The sequence below is a fragment of the Thunnus maccoyii genome, chromosome 5 (genome assembly GCF_910596095.1).
Source record: "Thunnus maccoyii chromosome 5, fThuMac1.1, whole genome shotgun sequence".
In the NCBI taxonomy this organism is placed as follows: Eukaryota; Metazoa; Chordata; class Actinopteri; order Scombriformes; family Scombridae; genus Thunnus; species Thunnus maccoyii.
The window spans coordinates 1,873,192-1,890,566 of NC_056537.1; the positions used below are offsets into that span (position 1 = coordinate 1,873,192).

General features: G+C 39.1%; 1 protein-coding gene across 4 annotated transcripts in view; it reads right to left on the reverse strand.

Annotated features, from left to right (window-relative positions):
- Positions 1-5,429: 5,429 nt before the first annotated feature.
- cadps2 (Ca++-dependent secretion activator 2) overlaps positions 5,430-17,375 on the reverse strand; it is a 261,245-nt gene continuing 249,299 nt past the window's right edge. For all 4 annotated transcript variants that reach the window (XM_042410740.1, XM_042410739.1, XM_042410743.1 and 1 more), the window contains 2 exons: positions 7,247-7,351; positions 5,430-6,570 (listed from right to left, as the gene is read on the reverse strand). In XM_042410740.1, coding sequence (XP_042266674.1) covers positions 6,400-6,570; positions 7,247-7,351 — 276 coding nt within the window. In that variant the 3' untranslated portion in view covers positions 5,430-6,399. The remainder of the gene's footprint in view (positions 6,571-7,246; positions 7,352-17,375) is intronic.

Genomic DNA, 17,375 nt, shown 5'->3' on the forward strand with positions numbered 1-17,375 from the left:
ATTTAAAACTCTTTTTTTTTTTTTTTTTTCTCAACGACGACACGCAAAACAGACGGCGGTGAATGAATGAACAGCAGATATAAGATGCTTCATCCATTCACAGCTGATCAGATTAAAACACAGATTTAAAAACAGATCCACGTTCTTCCAGGAGGAGAAAAAAAATAAAATAAAAAATAAAAAAAGCCCAGACTTTTTCAGTTTGTTCGCACGTTTCTAAGACTTTGATCGATGTTTGGATATGATGCACATCAGGCGGTACGACCATATCACTCACAGCTCACTATTATTCTTCACAACAGTAAATATCACAATGAACAGAGATGACAGCAGATCTACATCAACATGTCGTCACAATTCAGAACAAATATTCCCTCCAATTTCCGAGAGATTTGCTGCACTTTCGACACTTTTTAAAACCTTCATGTGGTGAAAACGAACTCGTGTAGATTTGTTTCCTGTTTCACAGAATCCAAAAACACATTTCAGTTATATCTCGTTTTGCTGTGGACAACCAGACTAGAAATATTTGTATTTTGTTGCCTCTTTTCCCACCAATTATCGTTAAGCATTACGTTAGCTTGGAGTTGTAAAGATTCACTAATTTTGCCTTATTTTTTCCACTTCCTTTTCCATCACCTGACTTCCTGCCGTCCCTTTTCCTTCTCACTAATTGGTCTGCTGGTTCATTATCTTGATTCATTTCACTTGTGCACTTTAGTCCTATCTACCAGACAGCAGAATTGGTAAGAAGTTTATTTTTGCACCACAATTTATCCTTAGTTTTAGTAATATTTCCTTTTTTAAAGATATGAGAATAATTTTCTGTGTTTATTTAATCTTGTATTTCTTTTCTTTCAGATATAGACCCATGTGTGTGTCTTTCCCCCCCCCATACACTTCTACAATCCATATTATCAAATAAATATCTTGAGAGTGAATTAAAGTTTTCATGATCTCCTTCATACGCATCCCGACCGATGCCCATCATGATAGTTTAACTCCTGGAATCCTCCTGTTATATAGTTGGAGTTGGAAGAGTTCGTCTGCAGATCTGAGACAATAAACAGCAAACATTCAGATATTTAGTCCTGCAAAACTCTCAAGTTAGAGTTAATGTTTCCCCATTTTGACGATATTCATGCCTGGCAACTGTATTAAAGAATCATTCTGGTTTATTAGCATTATTAGCATCCAGTCCAACACGTCAAGAAACAGCCACGTTAGAGCAGCAACAATTAGTCGATTCATCCATAAGTTTCCAAACTCTTTTGATAATTGATTGTTTTGAGTCATTTATTCTCTGATTCAGCTTCTTAAATGTGAATATTTTCTGGTTTCTTTGGTCTCTTTGACAGTAAACTGAATATTTTGTGGACAAAACAAGACATCTGAAGATGTGTCTCAGGATTTGAGAAACAGTGTTTGACATTTTTCACCATTTTATAGACCAAACAGCTGATCTGTTCAATCGAGAAAATAATCAACAAATGAATTGATAATGAAAATAATCATTAGAAAAAATATAAATAACAGATTAACTGATAATTAAAATAATCATTGGTTGCAGCCTTAAGTAAGATTATGACCCAAAGTGTCCGTTGTAAACATCCATCACAGTTCATAGACCCACTTTGACCTGCTGTAGTGGTTCAGATCATCTGGATAAACTGTTTGTTTCCTGTCTGATCGTCTGCTTGTTTTTCTTGACTCGACAGGTGATGAACTGTGTTATCTGTGAGATTTGTGTCCGTTTAGGAGATTAAAACCTGCTTGAGTTCAGGGAAAAAATCTCACGGTGACGGCTAACAACAGCTAACATGCTAACTGTTTGGTTCATGATGGGACGCTAACTGGTCTCCGACATACTACAGTATAGATCCATTTAACCCTCTGCCACGCTACATAAAAGACACACTAGCACAGAAACTTTGGTATTGGATGTAAACTGTGTGCCGCAGATTTGTCCCATATAAATGTAAGGGAACAGATTTTTATAGGGGTTGATAGAAAGGTCATACTGGTCCGAGCAAGTTCACTTAGAAACATTCACAGTCCCCAGAGGATGAATCCTAATGACCTTCTGACTTTCTTCTACCACCACAGCAATCAAATTCTACAATTTTCACAAGAAATAAAATAAAAAATGTCAACGAGCAGATTTCCATGAACTTTTCTGGGCACATTCGTACTCTCCAGAGGATTAAACCTTTTAATTATAACCTCATAGTCATGACCCCATGACCTTTCTTCTAGAGCCACCTTCAGCACAAGGACAGAGAAGAGCTTGACCAGCATACTGTGGGTCACCAAGTCCTCCAACCTCAACAACAGAGCTGGTTGTCATGACCTTCTAAAACGACCTTCTATGGTTAATGTTTGAGCTTGTTATGGTTGGAGAAAGATCATCAATCAAAGGTCTACAAGAAGTTCTGAGGTGCTATAACAGCGTCGTTCTTCTTCTTCTTTTGCTTATCAGAAACATATTTGAGTGACCACAAGAGGCAAATCTGTCTCCTAGAAATGATGTTTTATAAAACTAAACCGCAACAGCAAATATGTTTTGCTAGAAACGTAACGCTGCTGAATCACGTTTTCTCTCAACATAATGAGAAAATGTTGTTAATTAACGTATTTGTAAAAATGTTGATACTGAACGTATGAGTTAAATGTTCACAAACAACGTACCTAGTTCAGTGTAGTACTTTTTTCAGGCCCGTTGGTACGCACCGAAATAACCCTGAAGAGACGAGGCGTGCAGTCGCTTCGGTCAGGTGCTGCAGCAGGCGGTCTGCAATTTGCATTCAAATTTTTGTTTTCTCGGTATATTCAAGACTTAAACAAAGTGATCACAAGGACAGGATGACTTAATAAGCTGCCCCCCTTTTCCTTCTTCCCCATCGGTATGTTTACTCGGCTCCAGATTAATATATTTGTTTGTCACCCGCGTTAGAACTTTTTCTCTTTTTAGGCGGCGTCATGTTCACGTTAGCTAACCTGCATCCCGTATGCTCTCTCTCTCTCTCTGCAGTAATTTAAAGGGACTCTGATGGCAGTGGCACTTGCATCACATCAACAGTTTCCCAGGAAACGACACAAAGGTCGACTCATGTTTCCGGAACAGTGTCGCACAGAAGCTCTCAAACGCTAATGATTATTGATTTCCAAATGAATGAATATTTGGTGTAATTTTTGGCTTCTTGTTGGCTTGGTGGCCCACCAGACCTGTACGATTATAAGGGAAACACTGTAGTTGGTTTTTTTTACCACTAATATATCTGATCTTGCAGTAAAATATCTGCTAGTATAGAAACTCCAGCAGTGTTTGTGGTCGTGTTCAGACTCCTGATCCTGGTCTCTGTTCAATACAACAGCAGCATCTTTCACTAACCTGAACCCACACAGGACTCAGGATATGAACCCAGGTCTCTGCAGTCAGAGTCCTGCATCCACCACCGACCTCTGACCTCTGACCCCCGACCTCCCCCCTCCCACCGCAGAGACACATAGAGACGTCACTGGGAAACAGTTTAGTCGTATATGAATGTAATTTCTAGGAGACAGGGCTGTAAAACGAGGCTTGTCAGGAAAATGTAATAATAGATTAATTTTAAACAGAAGACCAGTGCTGTTGTTTTACTGGTGAGGATGGTCACTGTGGGTTGTGATGAATATTGCAGCGTCTTTAGACTTCTACTCTGATTCAAACATTCAAGCAAATAATTATCATTATTAAAAAAATAAAATCATAGAAGTATAAAATAACATTCAAAGCTATGACAGCGGATAAATTAACTTTTAAAAACAGTCGAGAGAATCTCACAATTCCAAACTACCTGTCAAAAAAAAATAAATCTCTTTCAGTTGTTTTTTTTTTTTCTGCTGTTCGCTGTCAAGAGAGAAAACGACGTAAAAGGCGGCGAGGTCTCTCAGAGCTGCCGGAAGCCTTTCGCATATAATCGACGAGAAGCTACAACTGTGGTTGAAAAACAACAAAAAACAGGGAGAGAAGCTGCACTGACGGCGATCGCTGAGCTCTACTGTACAAAGTGACATCAATCCCAGTATGGCTGCATGTGGAGGAGGGCGGGACTTCCTGTCCTGCAGGTGAGAGAGGGAGGAGGAGGAGTTTTCTTCTCGGCACCGCCGCCCAGAGCGTCTTGCCTCACCTTCACTTACACGTTTTTGTTGTACATTCTGACTCATGTATGTGTGTATAACGTTTCAACACGTATGTAAAGATCATGTGACAGGTCGGATGTGAGGTGGATGTGTCACTACATGAGCTTTCCTCCCCACCTGAGCAGGACCTTCAGTCACAATGAATGACATGTTACCTCTACTGCGCATTAAAGCTCAATTTACTGCTCACTACTGAGTGTCTATTATATAAGAAGTAGTGAATGAGTGAATGAGGGAGTGAAGCCTAAAAAGCCTAAAAAAGGTTTCACATTTTCATCTACAACAGTAATTACACAGTGGTGGAAAGTTACTAAGCACATTTACTCAAGTACTGAACTTAAGTACAACTTTGAGGTACTTGTACTTCACTTGAGTATTTCCATGTGATGCTACTTTCTACATTTCAGAGGGAAATATTGTACTTTCTACTCCACTACATTTATTTGACAGCTTTAGTTACTTTTCAGATGAAGATTTGACACAATGGATAATATAACAAGCTTTTAAAATACAACACATTGTTAAAGATGAAACCAGTGGTTTCCAACCTTTTTGTCTTTTGACGTCTTACAAAAAGCAGTGTGTAGTCGGGGTCACATTTCACATGTCTATGAGTTGTTAACAGCTCCACCAAATAGTGATTTTTCCCTCTAAACTTCTCACATGCTTTCATTTCAATAAATGTTCAAATGATCCAATATTTCAGCAAAAATCAAAGATTAGAGAAAAAGTCCAAAAACTGAAAACAGATTTGTGTATCAGAACTTTGTTTTTTCTTCTTTCCTCTCCCATTAATCATCTCACCACCCCTCAGATTTATCTGCTGACCCTTTGGAGGGGCCCGACCCCTAGGTTGGGAACCACTGGACTAAACTAGCTAACTGTATATAAAGTAGTGTAAACTAGCTCCACCTCCAGCAGCTACAACAGTAACATGCTGCTCTAACACTGATGCTTCACTATTAATAATCTAATGATGTCATATATAATAATATATCAGTCAGAGGAACCAAACCACTACTTTTACTGCAATACTTTAACTACATCAAGCTCATAATACTTATGTACTTTTACTGTAGTAGGATTTTTCATGCAGGACTTTTACTAGTAATGGAGTATTTTTACATTGTTGTATTGGTACTTTTACTTAAAGATCCCCTCCAGACATGTTTTAAAATGTATATAAAATACACCACTTTGAATCAGAATTGTGTCTGATATGTTTTTTCTACAAAAAAATTCAATTATCTTGTTTAAATCCTTAAAATTATATCTACTCTGTGCTCTGGAGGCTTCAAGTTTCCACATCACACTTGTGTACGTTGAACATTTGACCACGATTAGCTCCAAACTAGTTGTGATGTCACACATCACACTCGTTAGCAACTTAAAATTGGATTTTCAGTAAACGCAGAGAAACTTTCCTCCTTTCAGCAGATGGATGTGAAAACAAACTCTGCACAGTGAAGCTTAAAAACATGAAGAACTGATTTTTGAGCGGAGGGGACTTTGAGTAAAGCATCCGAGTACTTCTTCCACCACTGTTGCTAGCTAACGTTAGCATTAGCATAACTTCGTCCTGTTGTTGAAGCTGCCAGGTATCTATTTCTGTTGATTTTCTCCAGTCATATTATTAAAGTATATTAGTTAATATTATATTAGTAGTAGTAGTATATTAGTAGCTTTAGTTTATATCTAGATATTTATGATTGAGTGAAGAATCAGTAGATGATGAGTGAGGTAACGGTTGTTGACTCGCTGTCCCTGCTGTTAGTTAATAATATCACACGGCTGTTTTATCCTCTTTCCGTTCATTTATTTTGATTTAAGTTTCAGTTTTATAGTCCCAGTTTCACTTTTTATTGAATTAAGACTGAGTGAAGATCAGCAGAGAAAACACATTCACAACATGGCACGCTAGCTAGCGTTAGCATTACTCGTCCTGTTGTCGAAAACAGCAGCAGCAGCAGCAGCCAATCTGTTCCTTAATATGTTCAGCAATCTTATTATAAAATCACACTCATTGTTGACTGTAGTTTCAGCTTTAGTTTTAGTTTTTAGTGAGTGCAGTAGAGTTCAGTCGAGGACACATATCATTAACTGTGATGGGAGGTCTTGGTTTTTTTTTTTTAGAGAGGTTGATAATCAAGCAGTAACAGGGTGTGTGTGTGAGGGGAGGATGTGTGTGTGTGTGTGTGTGTGTGTGTGTGTGTGTGTTCAGTCGTCCTCCTCGTCGCTGTCTCTCATGCTGATGCCCTGCAGGCCGTCGCCCGCTTTGACGGCCGCCGTGGCTTCCTCCACCGTCAGCCGGTTGTAGATGGTCTCGTAGCTCTTGTTGTTCAGTGTGACGTCCAGGACGCCCTGCAGCCTGAAGTCGCGGTAGGTCTTCTGTTGAATAGTGGAGGCGAGGGGAGAGGAGGAGGAGGAGGGGAGGGGGGGGGGGGGGGGGGATAGGTAAAAGGAGAAGGGATGGAAAAACAGAGAACATCTCAGGAATGCAGCGAGCGGAGGCGGTTGCCGTTCAGAAGGACAAAAGCGGGAAGATTGAGGCTCAAGGACGAGCCAAGTCTTTTATGTGTCAGACCGGGGAAGGCAGCGTCTGAGGGGGGTTTTTTTTTACCTTCAGTCAGAAGCCATTATCATTCCTCGTCTCGTCGCTTTCAAGTTTAACTCGCGCGTCTCTGTACATTAGCAAACTATGAAAAGACAAAAGCGGCGTGCAGCAGCAGCGCACAGTTGAGCAGTTTTCTCTTTTGTGTCTCGCTGCCTCTTCACACCACCGCTGCTGCTGCCGCTGCTGCTGCTTTCAAGGACACTTCAGCGCGGTTTGATTTGTCTTTATTTTCAATACTATTCCCTCAGCATCAGTTTTGACTGTTTTTTTTTTGTTTTTTTTACATGAATAAGCAACATATTAAGATATATTTTCATTCACTGTCAATCTTTTCAAACAGCGACGAGAAGGATCTGATAGGTAAAAGTTAAACCTGTTATAGAAATGTCTCAACGCTAAACTCAGTTTGTGACTGAAGTTCTGCTCGTTTTTTTTTTTTTTTTTGTTTACCTTCACAATCTTGATGAGTGTTTTCAGCTGGTACATGTGCAGCTGCAGGTCCAGTCTGTCCGTCAGCCAAACACACACCGACTTCATGGAGCCGGTGTACCATTGCTGTAAGAGACAAAAAAGCAAAAAACACAGTCAAGAGGGTTATAGGTCATCCTGCATGTTGTTGCCACTCACATGCGGCGGTTTTATTTATCAAAAAATGTTTCTTTGAGCCTCTTAGATAATAAAGTATAAAGCAGCCAATCACAAATGTGATGTCTCCAGATCTGAACTTTATTGCTTTCAGTTATTTTATGTAATAAACCCAACAATCCTCCAAATGGTAAACAAATTGAGTCTAATTCCGGTTTCATAAAACTTGAGTCCCATTTTTCCTCATTTGTTCCATCGTTTCTATCAGTAATAACAACATTTTACTCAGCAGGTTAACAGCTGAGATCAGGGAACAATGTTGACATCACTAACAGGAAGTCGAGCAGTCAGATGATCAGACGTTTAGAGTCCAGTCATAACAAATGACAGAACAAACATGGCCGCCGGATTAACCTCCTGTTGACCCCTGTTGACTCCTCGCTATACATGTCGATAGTCTAGAGCTGAAATGATTCATCGGTTGACCAAAAAAATAACTGATTAACCATTAAAACCATTTTTAACAGCTTCTCAAATTTGAATATTTGAGAATATATAATAATATATATATATGATAATAATGTTTCCCATGATCGTAACTTTAACATCTTTGGGTTTTTGACAGTTTGTCAGACGAAACAAGTCGTCTGAATATGTTAACCTCAGGGAATAATGATCAGCATTTCTCACTATTTGATGACATTTTATACACTAAAACACAACTGAACAACAAATGAGCAAAATACTAAAACTAGATTTTGACACAAAGAACCTGTCGTAGTTGATACTGAACTTCAGTGCTGCAAATCTGCAATTAATCTAATTATGTAATGATATGACATAAACCTGGGGCTTTTGGACCCCCTCGGGGTCTGGGGGGCCTCTGGGCAGCTGCTCACTTTGTCCGGTTGGAGGAATAACTGTGTGTTCAGACAGAACATGAAGTGAATTTTAGATGGTGGTGCGATCGTATATAAAGTCAATGGAAAGACACAAATACGGGGATCCTGAAGCTTTATTAATATACTTAGAACGATTGGTTGATTTTATGAAGTTTCATAATGAGACCAATTAAGTCGACATGCAAAAGTGTTGCATTAAAAAGGATAAAGTCATATATATATATTATCTGAATAACAGATTTTCTAGTGCGGAGGACACGACCTCCGACCACTAGAGCCTTTAAAGAAACCTTTATTCTTATAAAGCAGCTTTATTTGTCCCCTCTGAAAGGATCCTCAAGCTGTTTTTGTAGTCAGAAAACACCGAGGAGCATCTGTAAAGTCACTTTCCTTTCACAGGCTGAAATATCCTCTAAAAAGAACATAAATAAAACTACATGTTAATGGTTTTACAGCTTCTCTCTGTTAACAAGGACGGTGTGTGGTTGTCTATCCTATATGTTCAGATGAGCGTCGTCTGCTTCGCTGACACACACACACACACTCGCTTCAGACGACGCCATGAACACAAGGTCAAAGCATGCGCGGCATCAAAACGGCAAAAACTCAAAAGAGGGGAAATATTTACTTATTCAAAGATACCAATTTACTGTAAAACTCCTGAATGCTGCACGTCAAGGGAAGAGGTCACGGCTCCGCTTTTGAACTTCAAAGTAGAGAAAAGAAAAGAAAAGGAAAGGAAACAGGTTCCCTTCTTTGTAATTTTCATTAAACGCTCCTTCCTTCACACCTTCTGCCGCCAGGCCACAGCTGCAGGGAAATCAGACGCACCTTTTCTCACCTGAAGAGCGATCCTCACTTACAGCAGCATTCATCACATTGCTGGTAAAATGCACACATCGTGGGGGGGGGCTTTTATTCAGCTACCAGTCAAACAAGAATGATCAGGGAAAATTGCTCAGACACAGTAATGACCCGTAATATCCAGATCTGCTTTAAGAGCCGCCGGCGGACTTAATTTCACACTGACAGGAACCATAATTACCTTCCAATTTAAAAGAGAAAAAAAACAGTCCAAAGGTTATTTCATGTACTTGACAAAAGCCAAAACATGTCTGTGATCATTCAGGGGTCACGCAAATATTTGATTCCATCTATTGTGAGAGCGACCTTTGACCTCTTTCACACTGGCTCCTCGTTATTATATCAAAGTAATGAAGCTTCCCCCCCCACTCAGTCCACACAGTTAAGAGTCGACTAAATGTAAGACATGTATGAAGTCCAACTGAAATCAAGAATCTCTTTTACGGTTATTTTAAAATATATCGATACATTTTGGTTATTAAGGAAAAGACATTTTTTGAATTTCAGATGTCAGAAATGCTCCTTAAGTAAAAGTACATAAGTATTATGAGCTTGATGTAGTTAAAGTATTGCAGTAAAAGTACATAAGTATTATGAGCTTGATGTAGTTAAAGTATTGCAGTAAAAGTATATAAGTATTATGAGCTTGATGTAGTTAAAGTATTGCAGTAAAAGTACATAAGTACTATGAGCTTGATGTAGTTAAAGTATTGCAGTAAAAGTACATAAGTATTATGAGCTTGATGTAGTTAAAGTATTGCAGTAAAAGTACATAAGTATTATGAGCTTGATGTAGTTAAAGCATTGCAGTAAAAGTACATAAGTATTATGAGCTTGATGTAGTTAAAGTATTGCAGTAAAAGTACATAAGTATTATGAGCTTGATGTAGTTAAAGTATTGCAGTAAAAGTACATAAGTATTATGAGCTTGATGTAGTTAAAGTATTGCAGTAAAAGTAGTGGTTTGGTCCCTCTGACTGATATATTATTATATATGACATCATTAGATTATTAATAGTGAAGCATCAGTGTTAGAGCAGCATGTTACTGTTGTAGCTGCTGGAGGTGGAGCTAGTTTACACTACTTTATATACAGTTAGCTAGTTTAGTCCAGTGGTTCCCAACCTAGGGGTCGGGCCCCTCCAAAGGGTCAGCAGATAAATCTGAGGGGTGGTGAGATGATTAATGGGAGAGGAAAGAAGAAAAAACAAAGTTCTGATACACAAATCTGTTTTCAGTTTTTGGACTTTTTCTCTAATCTTTGATTTTTGCTGAAATATTGGATCATTTGAACATTTATTGAAATGAAAGCATGTGAGAAGTTTAGAGGGAAAAATCACTATTTGGTGGAGCTGTTAACAACTCATAGACATGTGAAATGTGACCCCGACTACACACTGCTTTTTGTAAGACGTCAAAAGACAAAAAGGTTGGAAACCACTGGTTTCATCTTTAACAATGTGTTGTATTTTAAAAGCTTGTTATATTATCCATTGTGTCAAATCTTCATCTGAAAAGTAACTAAAGCTGTCAAATAAATGTAGTGGAGTAGAAAGTACAATATTTCCCTCTGAAATGTAGTGGAGTGGAAGTATAAAGTATATAAGTGAAGTACAAAATTGCACTTAAGTACAGTACTTGAGTAAATGTACTTATTTACTTTCAATCACTGACAGCTGTTTCATTGACAGCTGAGCTGAAAGGGGTCAAAGTTGTAAAGGAACTTGTTGTTTTGTTAGTGGTGGTTTTGGGGAAAACGGACCAAATCATTTAGCATCTAAACTTACAAAGCTCTTAACATAAGTTTCACATCATGCTTCATTTTTCCAAAAGTTTTATGAACTCTCTTTCAAGCCTTAAACTGCTTTTGGACTTTTATGAACACATCAGTGACTCTGAACTGCAACACACGCCAGTTTTTCTGGAGGAGAGTTGATGAGCAGTGACGCTGGGAAACAGGACAGTAGTGAATCCTGAGATACTGAATCTTCGTATATTAATGAAGTCAAAGAGTTTTGGGATGAGCATAAATGTTTTTTGAAATATCTTTTCCTCAGTTTGGGACGACTGGAGCGACTTTTTTTTATTCCAACAAGTTCTCCAAAGTAAACTATCAAACACGTGGTTTGATCATGTTACAGCGTTTTCTAATCTGGCGTCTCTTATCACCAGGACGACATCATTAGTCTGTGCTTTCCGAAACCCTCACTATTAAAAATAATTCTGTTTTATGATGTGGTTCAGGTCTGGTTGGGTTTAAAGTTAGACCACCTTTGTTGTCACGGTTACACTAAGATCCCCTCCTCACATGTATTAAGACATATAAACATACAATGAGTCCATTCTCAGCAGATGAACGTGAAAACAGACTCTGCACAGTGAAGCTCAAACATCCAGCTGTAGGCACAAGAAGAAAAACATATTTATAAGAGTTGAAGGTGACGATCGCGGTTACCATTTTTGAAAATGTCTTGACTCACGGTTGTAAATGGGAAACAAACAACAGCCTCCAGTGGCAAAGTTCACTGTTTTATATATCGACGTAATCTGACTTCCTCCTTTTTGTCCAGTCAGAATTACTGCAGCCGCTAGATGGCATCTGTCACCTGAACGTAGATATTGGTCGTTCTGGCTGCTGGTATTTATGACCTGTTGTGTTGTTTTTTCTTGGTAGGACAGTCTCTATCATTCACATCTCTTCATGTCTTTCCATTGACTTTATATGCAATCATGCTGTGTGTACATTTTGCTTCACGTTGAGGCTGAACACATGTTCTAACACTTTTATCTTATTAAACAGTAATGAGACGAGGTTTATGTTTGTACTGGTTGCTCATGTGCTTGTGTTGTATTCTAGAAACACTCATTCAATAAATGCTCACAGCGATTTTATCTTCTTAGAAGAGCAGATTTTAGAGCTTGTGTACAAAACTCCTCTAATCTTCCCGCCTGTTATGGTCACTTAATTGTAGATCTAAGAATCAGTTTTCCAGGATCATCTTAATGGCCGAACGTAACGAAAACCTTGATTAAACTTTTTATGGCAAGGATGAGGAAGAAAGGAGGATAAATTGATCCCCGTCTGTCCTCCAGCAGGCTGTTTCTAAAACTATTTACATAAAATCTTAATTATTAATGATGACAAGATTGTGTCAAACTTTCTGAACAATGTAAAAGTAATTTCTTCAAACGTAGCTGGGGGGTGGCTAGCTTAGCTTTAGCACAGATATATTAAATTCCTTTAGCTGAGGAACAGAAAGAAACCATGTTTAAGAACTTCATCTAAAGATTGAAGATGAAACAGTAATAAATCTTTTGGCAACAGTCGGCTGTAAAATGTGACGAACGCAGTGACGGAGGGAAGATTCCTGATGTAAATGTCCATCCTCTGGAAGGCTGTAACGAGTTTTTAGCTGCTGAACAACCAGCAACACTTCCAGTGTGCTGCTTTGCTCGTCATCCGGCTGCGATGCAAACTACGACTACAGGAAGTTACGTAAACACTCAGCGTAGCGCTGGGCGGCGGCGGCGGGCTCATGCTAAAGCTTCCTGCTGATCTGATTTGTCTTTCTGGAGTGACGTAGTGACGAGTACCACCTCAACACTGCTCGCTGTTGAAGTACGAATTATAAGATATAACTTTAAAAGACAGAGGAGATAGAATAGAGTAGTTTTACAGCACAGTACAGGAAGCCCCAACAACATTTTTCACAATAAAAGCCCTTTAACTCTGCAAAATGACTGATGAGATTTAAGTCACAGACATGACAGGAAGTGTTTTTAATGTGTAATGTGACCTTGTCTCTATGTTTCTTATACTGGCAGCTAGGAATGTGCAGAGAGCCCAGTATTTGTATTTGTATCTGTATTTGTTGAGGCAGCAAAATTATTTGTATTCGAATAAAAGTGGAAAGAGGTTTAAAAATCCTGTTTTTGTTTTTATTACGCTTTTAATTTTAGAAAATTAAAGTGTTACGATAAGTGTTCATGTAGCGTGTGTCAGTAGCTCGGCTTTATCTCTGGGGAACACTCCCAACTCCAGGACTGATGTCCAATTTAGGAAATGTGCGTCATGTAGCAGGTGGATGTGACTCCCCTTGTTGAGACCTGCTGATAGACGTCACAGCGGAGCAGAGGAGAGACACTGAGATAGTGATGTAACCGACCTGCACGCTGGTATTTGACATGGTTTATTTTTCCTCCTGAAAACAAATAATTTTTGAAATATTTGTATGAAACAAATATTCGTAAAAAAAAAAAAAAACCTCCACTATTTGTGCTTTGTTGAATAATGTATTTGTATTCGGGCACACCCCTACTGACAGCTTCACTGTCTCTCTCCTCTAACAACCATGTGGTGCGTTTTCATTTTTTGGTGACAGTTTTTCCACCCTGGTGGAAAATAAAGACATATTCTATTCTATTGTATTCTACTGGTGGTGGAAAACTCAGGAGGACAGTTTTAGCCATTTTGGCAGCAGCTGTATCTATTTTTCTTTCATCTTCTCCGTCTCTCCACACACAATATTTTTAGTTTTTTTGCTTTTTTTTTTTTTGTTTTTTCCAATCAGCACACACTCTGGGTTAACAGATGTTCGAGGATGTTTAAATTACTGGGTGATATTTGTTGCTCCTGTGTTGATTTCTTCTTATTTCCTTCTTATCTTCTCCTTCTCTTCATTCGCTCAGCGAGTCTCTGAGAGGCGAGTTTCTCCAGAGCGGTTAATCAGCTGCCTGACGGTCGCCTTGCAAGCCGCGTTAACCGTCGTGGAAATTGAGTACGAAGATGCTCCTTAATTGAGCCGATTAGAGGACGAGAGTGAAAGCAGATGGAGGGAATATGTGGGTGAAGGAGGAGGAGGAGGAGGAGGAGGGTGCAGGGTGGTCCGCATTAGTCCTGTCAAACAATATCTACATGATGAATGGGGGGGCTGGATCCCTGATGGTGGTGTCACAGTAATGATGTCATTTAAACATTTGACACATATTCTCGTTTTGGCACCAAAGAAAAAATAAGTAATTTTGCTAAAATAAAATGTAATTTAAAATTGAACGTTATTTATTGTTCTAAACAGTCCTAAAATTATATTTTCAGTCCTAAAATCTTATTTTTTTTACACACAAATGTGAGTGAGATTTTCTTGATTCTTGTAGATTTGCTTTATATTCACTTATTTACATTAATCTCTAGAAAATTCTTGAATAAAAAGAATTGATGCACTGATGTAATGATTCACATGTTTGGAAAACCTTTTGGTTTTTATTGCTGAAATAGAAAATAATACTTTTGTTAAAATAAAAAAAGTGATTTAAAATATATCGTCCAAGAATCTTTATGTCGAGTTCAGTTGATGAATTCCTAAAATTGAGTCCAAGAATGTGTTTTATTATTTATTCTGTGTTTTTACAAGATGCTGATCTTGAACGTAAATGAAACTACAACAGAGGAAAATATGTATTGATGTAAAAATCAAAGAGTTCAATGTTAAAGACGATGATTTTTAGGAAATTCCTGAATGTAAATAAAACTGCAACATAAAAAAAAGATATAATTATGCACTGAACAAAATAAATAAATACAGAAATAAAATAAAAAACATTTGGTAGAACTAAAGAATACATCTAGTGTTATTTAATGTTATGTTATTTTCTCAAAAGTAATACCAGGAGGAGGAATTTATTGTCATTTTGCAGTTTTTGATTTCTAGAAAATTCCTGAACGTAAACAAAATCTAAACAAAAAGAAGTGGCATCATCTCAAACAAACAAAAAAACCTTGAAGGCTGAATCTGAGATTGAACTTCCTGTTCAGAGATCCATCTTTCTTTCTTTTTTTCTTTCTTTCTTTTTTTTTACAGCATGCAGTTTCGTCCTGTCAGCTGCTTCATCGAGGTGATTTGGCTGCTAATATGAAGAGGATGGAGCCGTGTGTGTGTGTGTGTGTGTGTGTGAGGGCATGTATTACACTCTTCATCCACACACAGAGACGTTCCCTGGTGAGCACTCGTACACAAATCAACAGACGGGCGCATGTGAGCATGCACACTATAAAAAAAAAAAAAAAAAAGGATTCATGTGCGTGTTTGACGTGTCGACGCCCCCGCCTGTCTTTGTCCTGTTTCCCCGTCTTATCGCTCGCTTTAACAGCCTCGTTCTCCTTTATGTTCGTCTGTGTCGACAAACCTTCTGTTTACAAAAAAGGCGCCATCAATGAATTTGATTTTGACTCACTCAGATGAACGTAAACAAGACAATTGCGTACCCATAATGCTGCTGGCGGGGGGGTGTGAAGCTGCTGTATGAACACAAGATTTACTTTCTTTGTCACACACACACACGTACATTGTGTGTGTGTGTGTGTGTGTGTGTGTGAAACATGATGAAGGGCTGAGCGGAGACACTTCGAGGGCCCCCGCCATCACCTCCCTCCCCGGCGCATGACTGGACGCTTCTGAGCTCCATTAGACTCGTTCTCTCCAAACACACACACACACACACACACACACACACACACACACATCCAGGCCTCCGACAAATCAACACACGGCGCGGCTCGAGCCTCAGCCACCGACACGCTGAACCCTCAGCGGAGGCGGCGGGCGGCAGAAATCCATCGCTCGGCCCCGTGCTGCTAATGTGGATGAAGGTCTGAGCTGCCATGTCCGCCGTATTGACTCACGGCGGCGAGCTGAGGCGTGTTCGGCAACTCAGCGCTAAAATAATCTTATAAATCTGAATCCTGGAGGCGGGGGGGGGGGGGGGGGGGGGGGGTGGATAGGTTAAATTATTAGTGACAGTCATAGGAATCATGTTTAGTGTGTTCCTGTGTGAAAGAGGAACAAAGAGCAGATCCCGCCACGTCTGTTTGGGTAAACTCATCGTCACTACTAGAGGTTGAAACAGACGAAGAAGATGTATTCGCCCCACCGCTCGGCCGCGCTCTGAGCGTTAAAGAAAGTGTGATGATACTTTATCGAGAGTTGTCTCTTTCCTCAGCGAAGTCAAGTGCGAGAGGTGAAATTGCCACGACGGAGCTCCCGCAGAGTGAGCCGACAGCTCTCGGTGTTTCCTAAGTGATAAACAGGTCAACAGAAGCAGTCGGTGTTTTCAGCCTCGAGGCGACGTGCTGCTGCTCTGAATCTGGAGAGTCAAACTTCTAACCGGCAGAATAAAACACTGTGAGTTCAATCTGGAAAAGATTCTTGTCATTCGAGTGTGTTTTCATACAAGCTTTCACTTTATATCTTATAAACAAAGATTATCAGATATAATAAAATATACTGTCAACTTTCTTTGTTTGCAGTGCTGGAGGAAGTACACAGATCCTTAAGTAAAAGTACATAAGTATTATGAGCTTGATGTAGTTAAAGTATTGCAGTAAAAGTACATAAGTATTATGAGCTTGATGTAGTTAAAGTATTGCAGTAAAAGTACATAAGTATTATGAGCTTGATGTAGTTAAAGTATTGCAGTAAAAGTACATAAGTATTATGAGCTTGATGTAGTTAAAGTATTGCAGTAAAAGTACATAAGTATTATGAGCTTGATGTAGTTAAAGTATTGCAGTAAAAGTACATAAGTATTATGAGCTTGATGTAGTTAAAGTATTGCAGTAAAAGTACATAAGTATTATGAGCTTGATGTAGTTAAAGTATTGCAGTAAAAGTACATAAGTATTATGAGCTTGATGTAGTTAAAGTATTGCAGTAAAAGTAGTGGTTTGGTCCCTCTGACTGATATATTATTATATATGACATCATTAGATTATTAATAGTGAAGCATCAGTGTTAGAGCAGCATGTTACTGTTGTAGCTGCTGGAGGTGGAGCTAGTTTACACTACTTTATATACAGTTAGCTAGTTTAGTCCAGTGGTTCCCAACCTAGGGGTCGGGCCCCTCCAAAGGGTCAGCAGATAAATCTGAGGGGTTGTGAGATGATTAACGGGAAGGTTTTGAGTAAAGAAGGAGAAAAAGAAGTGAAATCCTGCTACTATAGTTTGTTTACGTAGCCTCCGGAGCCGGAGGAAGCTTCCTCTGTTCTGACCAATCAGAACAGAGTGGGCTCATCAGGAGGCGGGGCCTTAAAGAGACAGGAGCTAAAACGGCCTGTTTCAGAAAGAGGCTGAACTGAGGGGCTGCATAAAGGACCAGTAGAAGATAAATAAGGAGTTTTTAACTGGAAATCATACAAAGATATTCCAGTAGAGCCCCAGAATATAAATATAGAG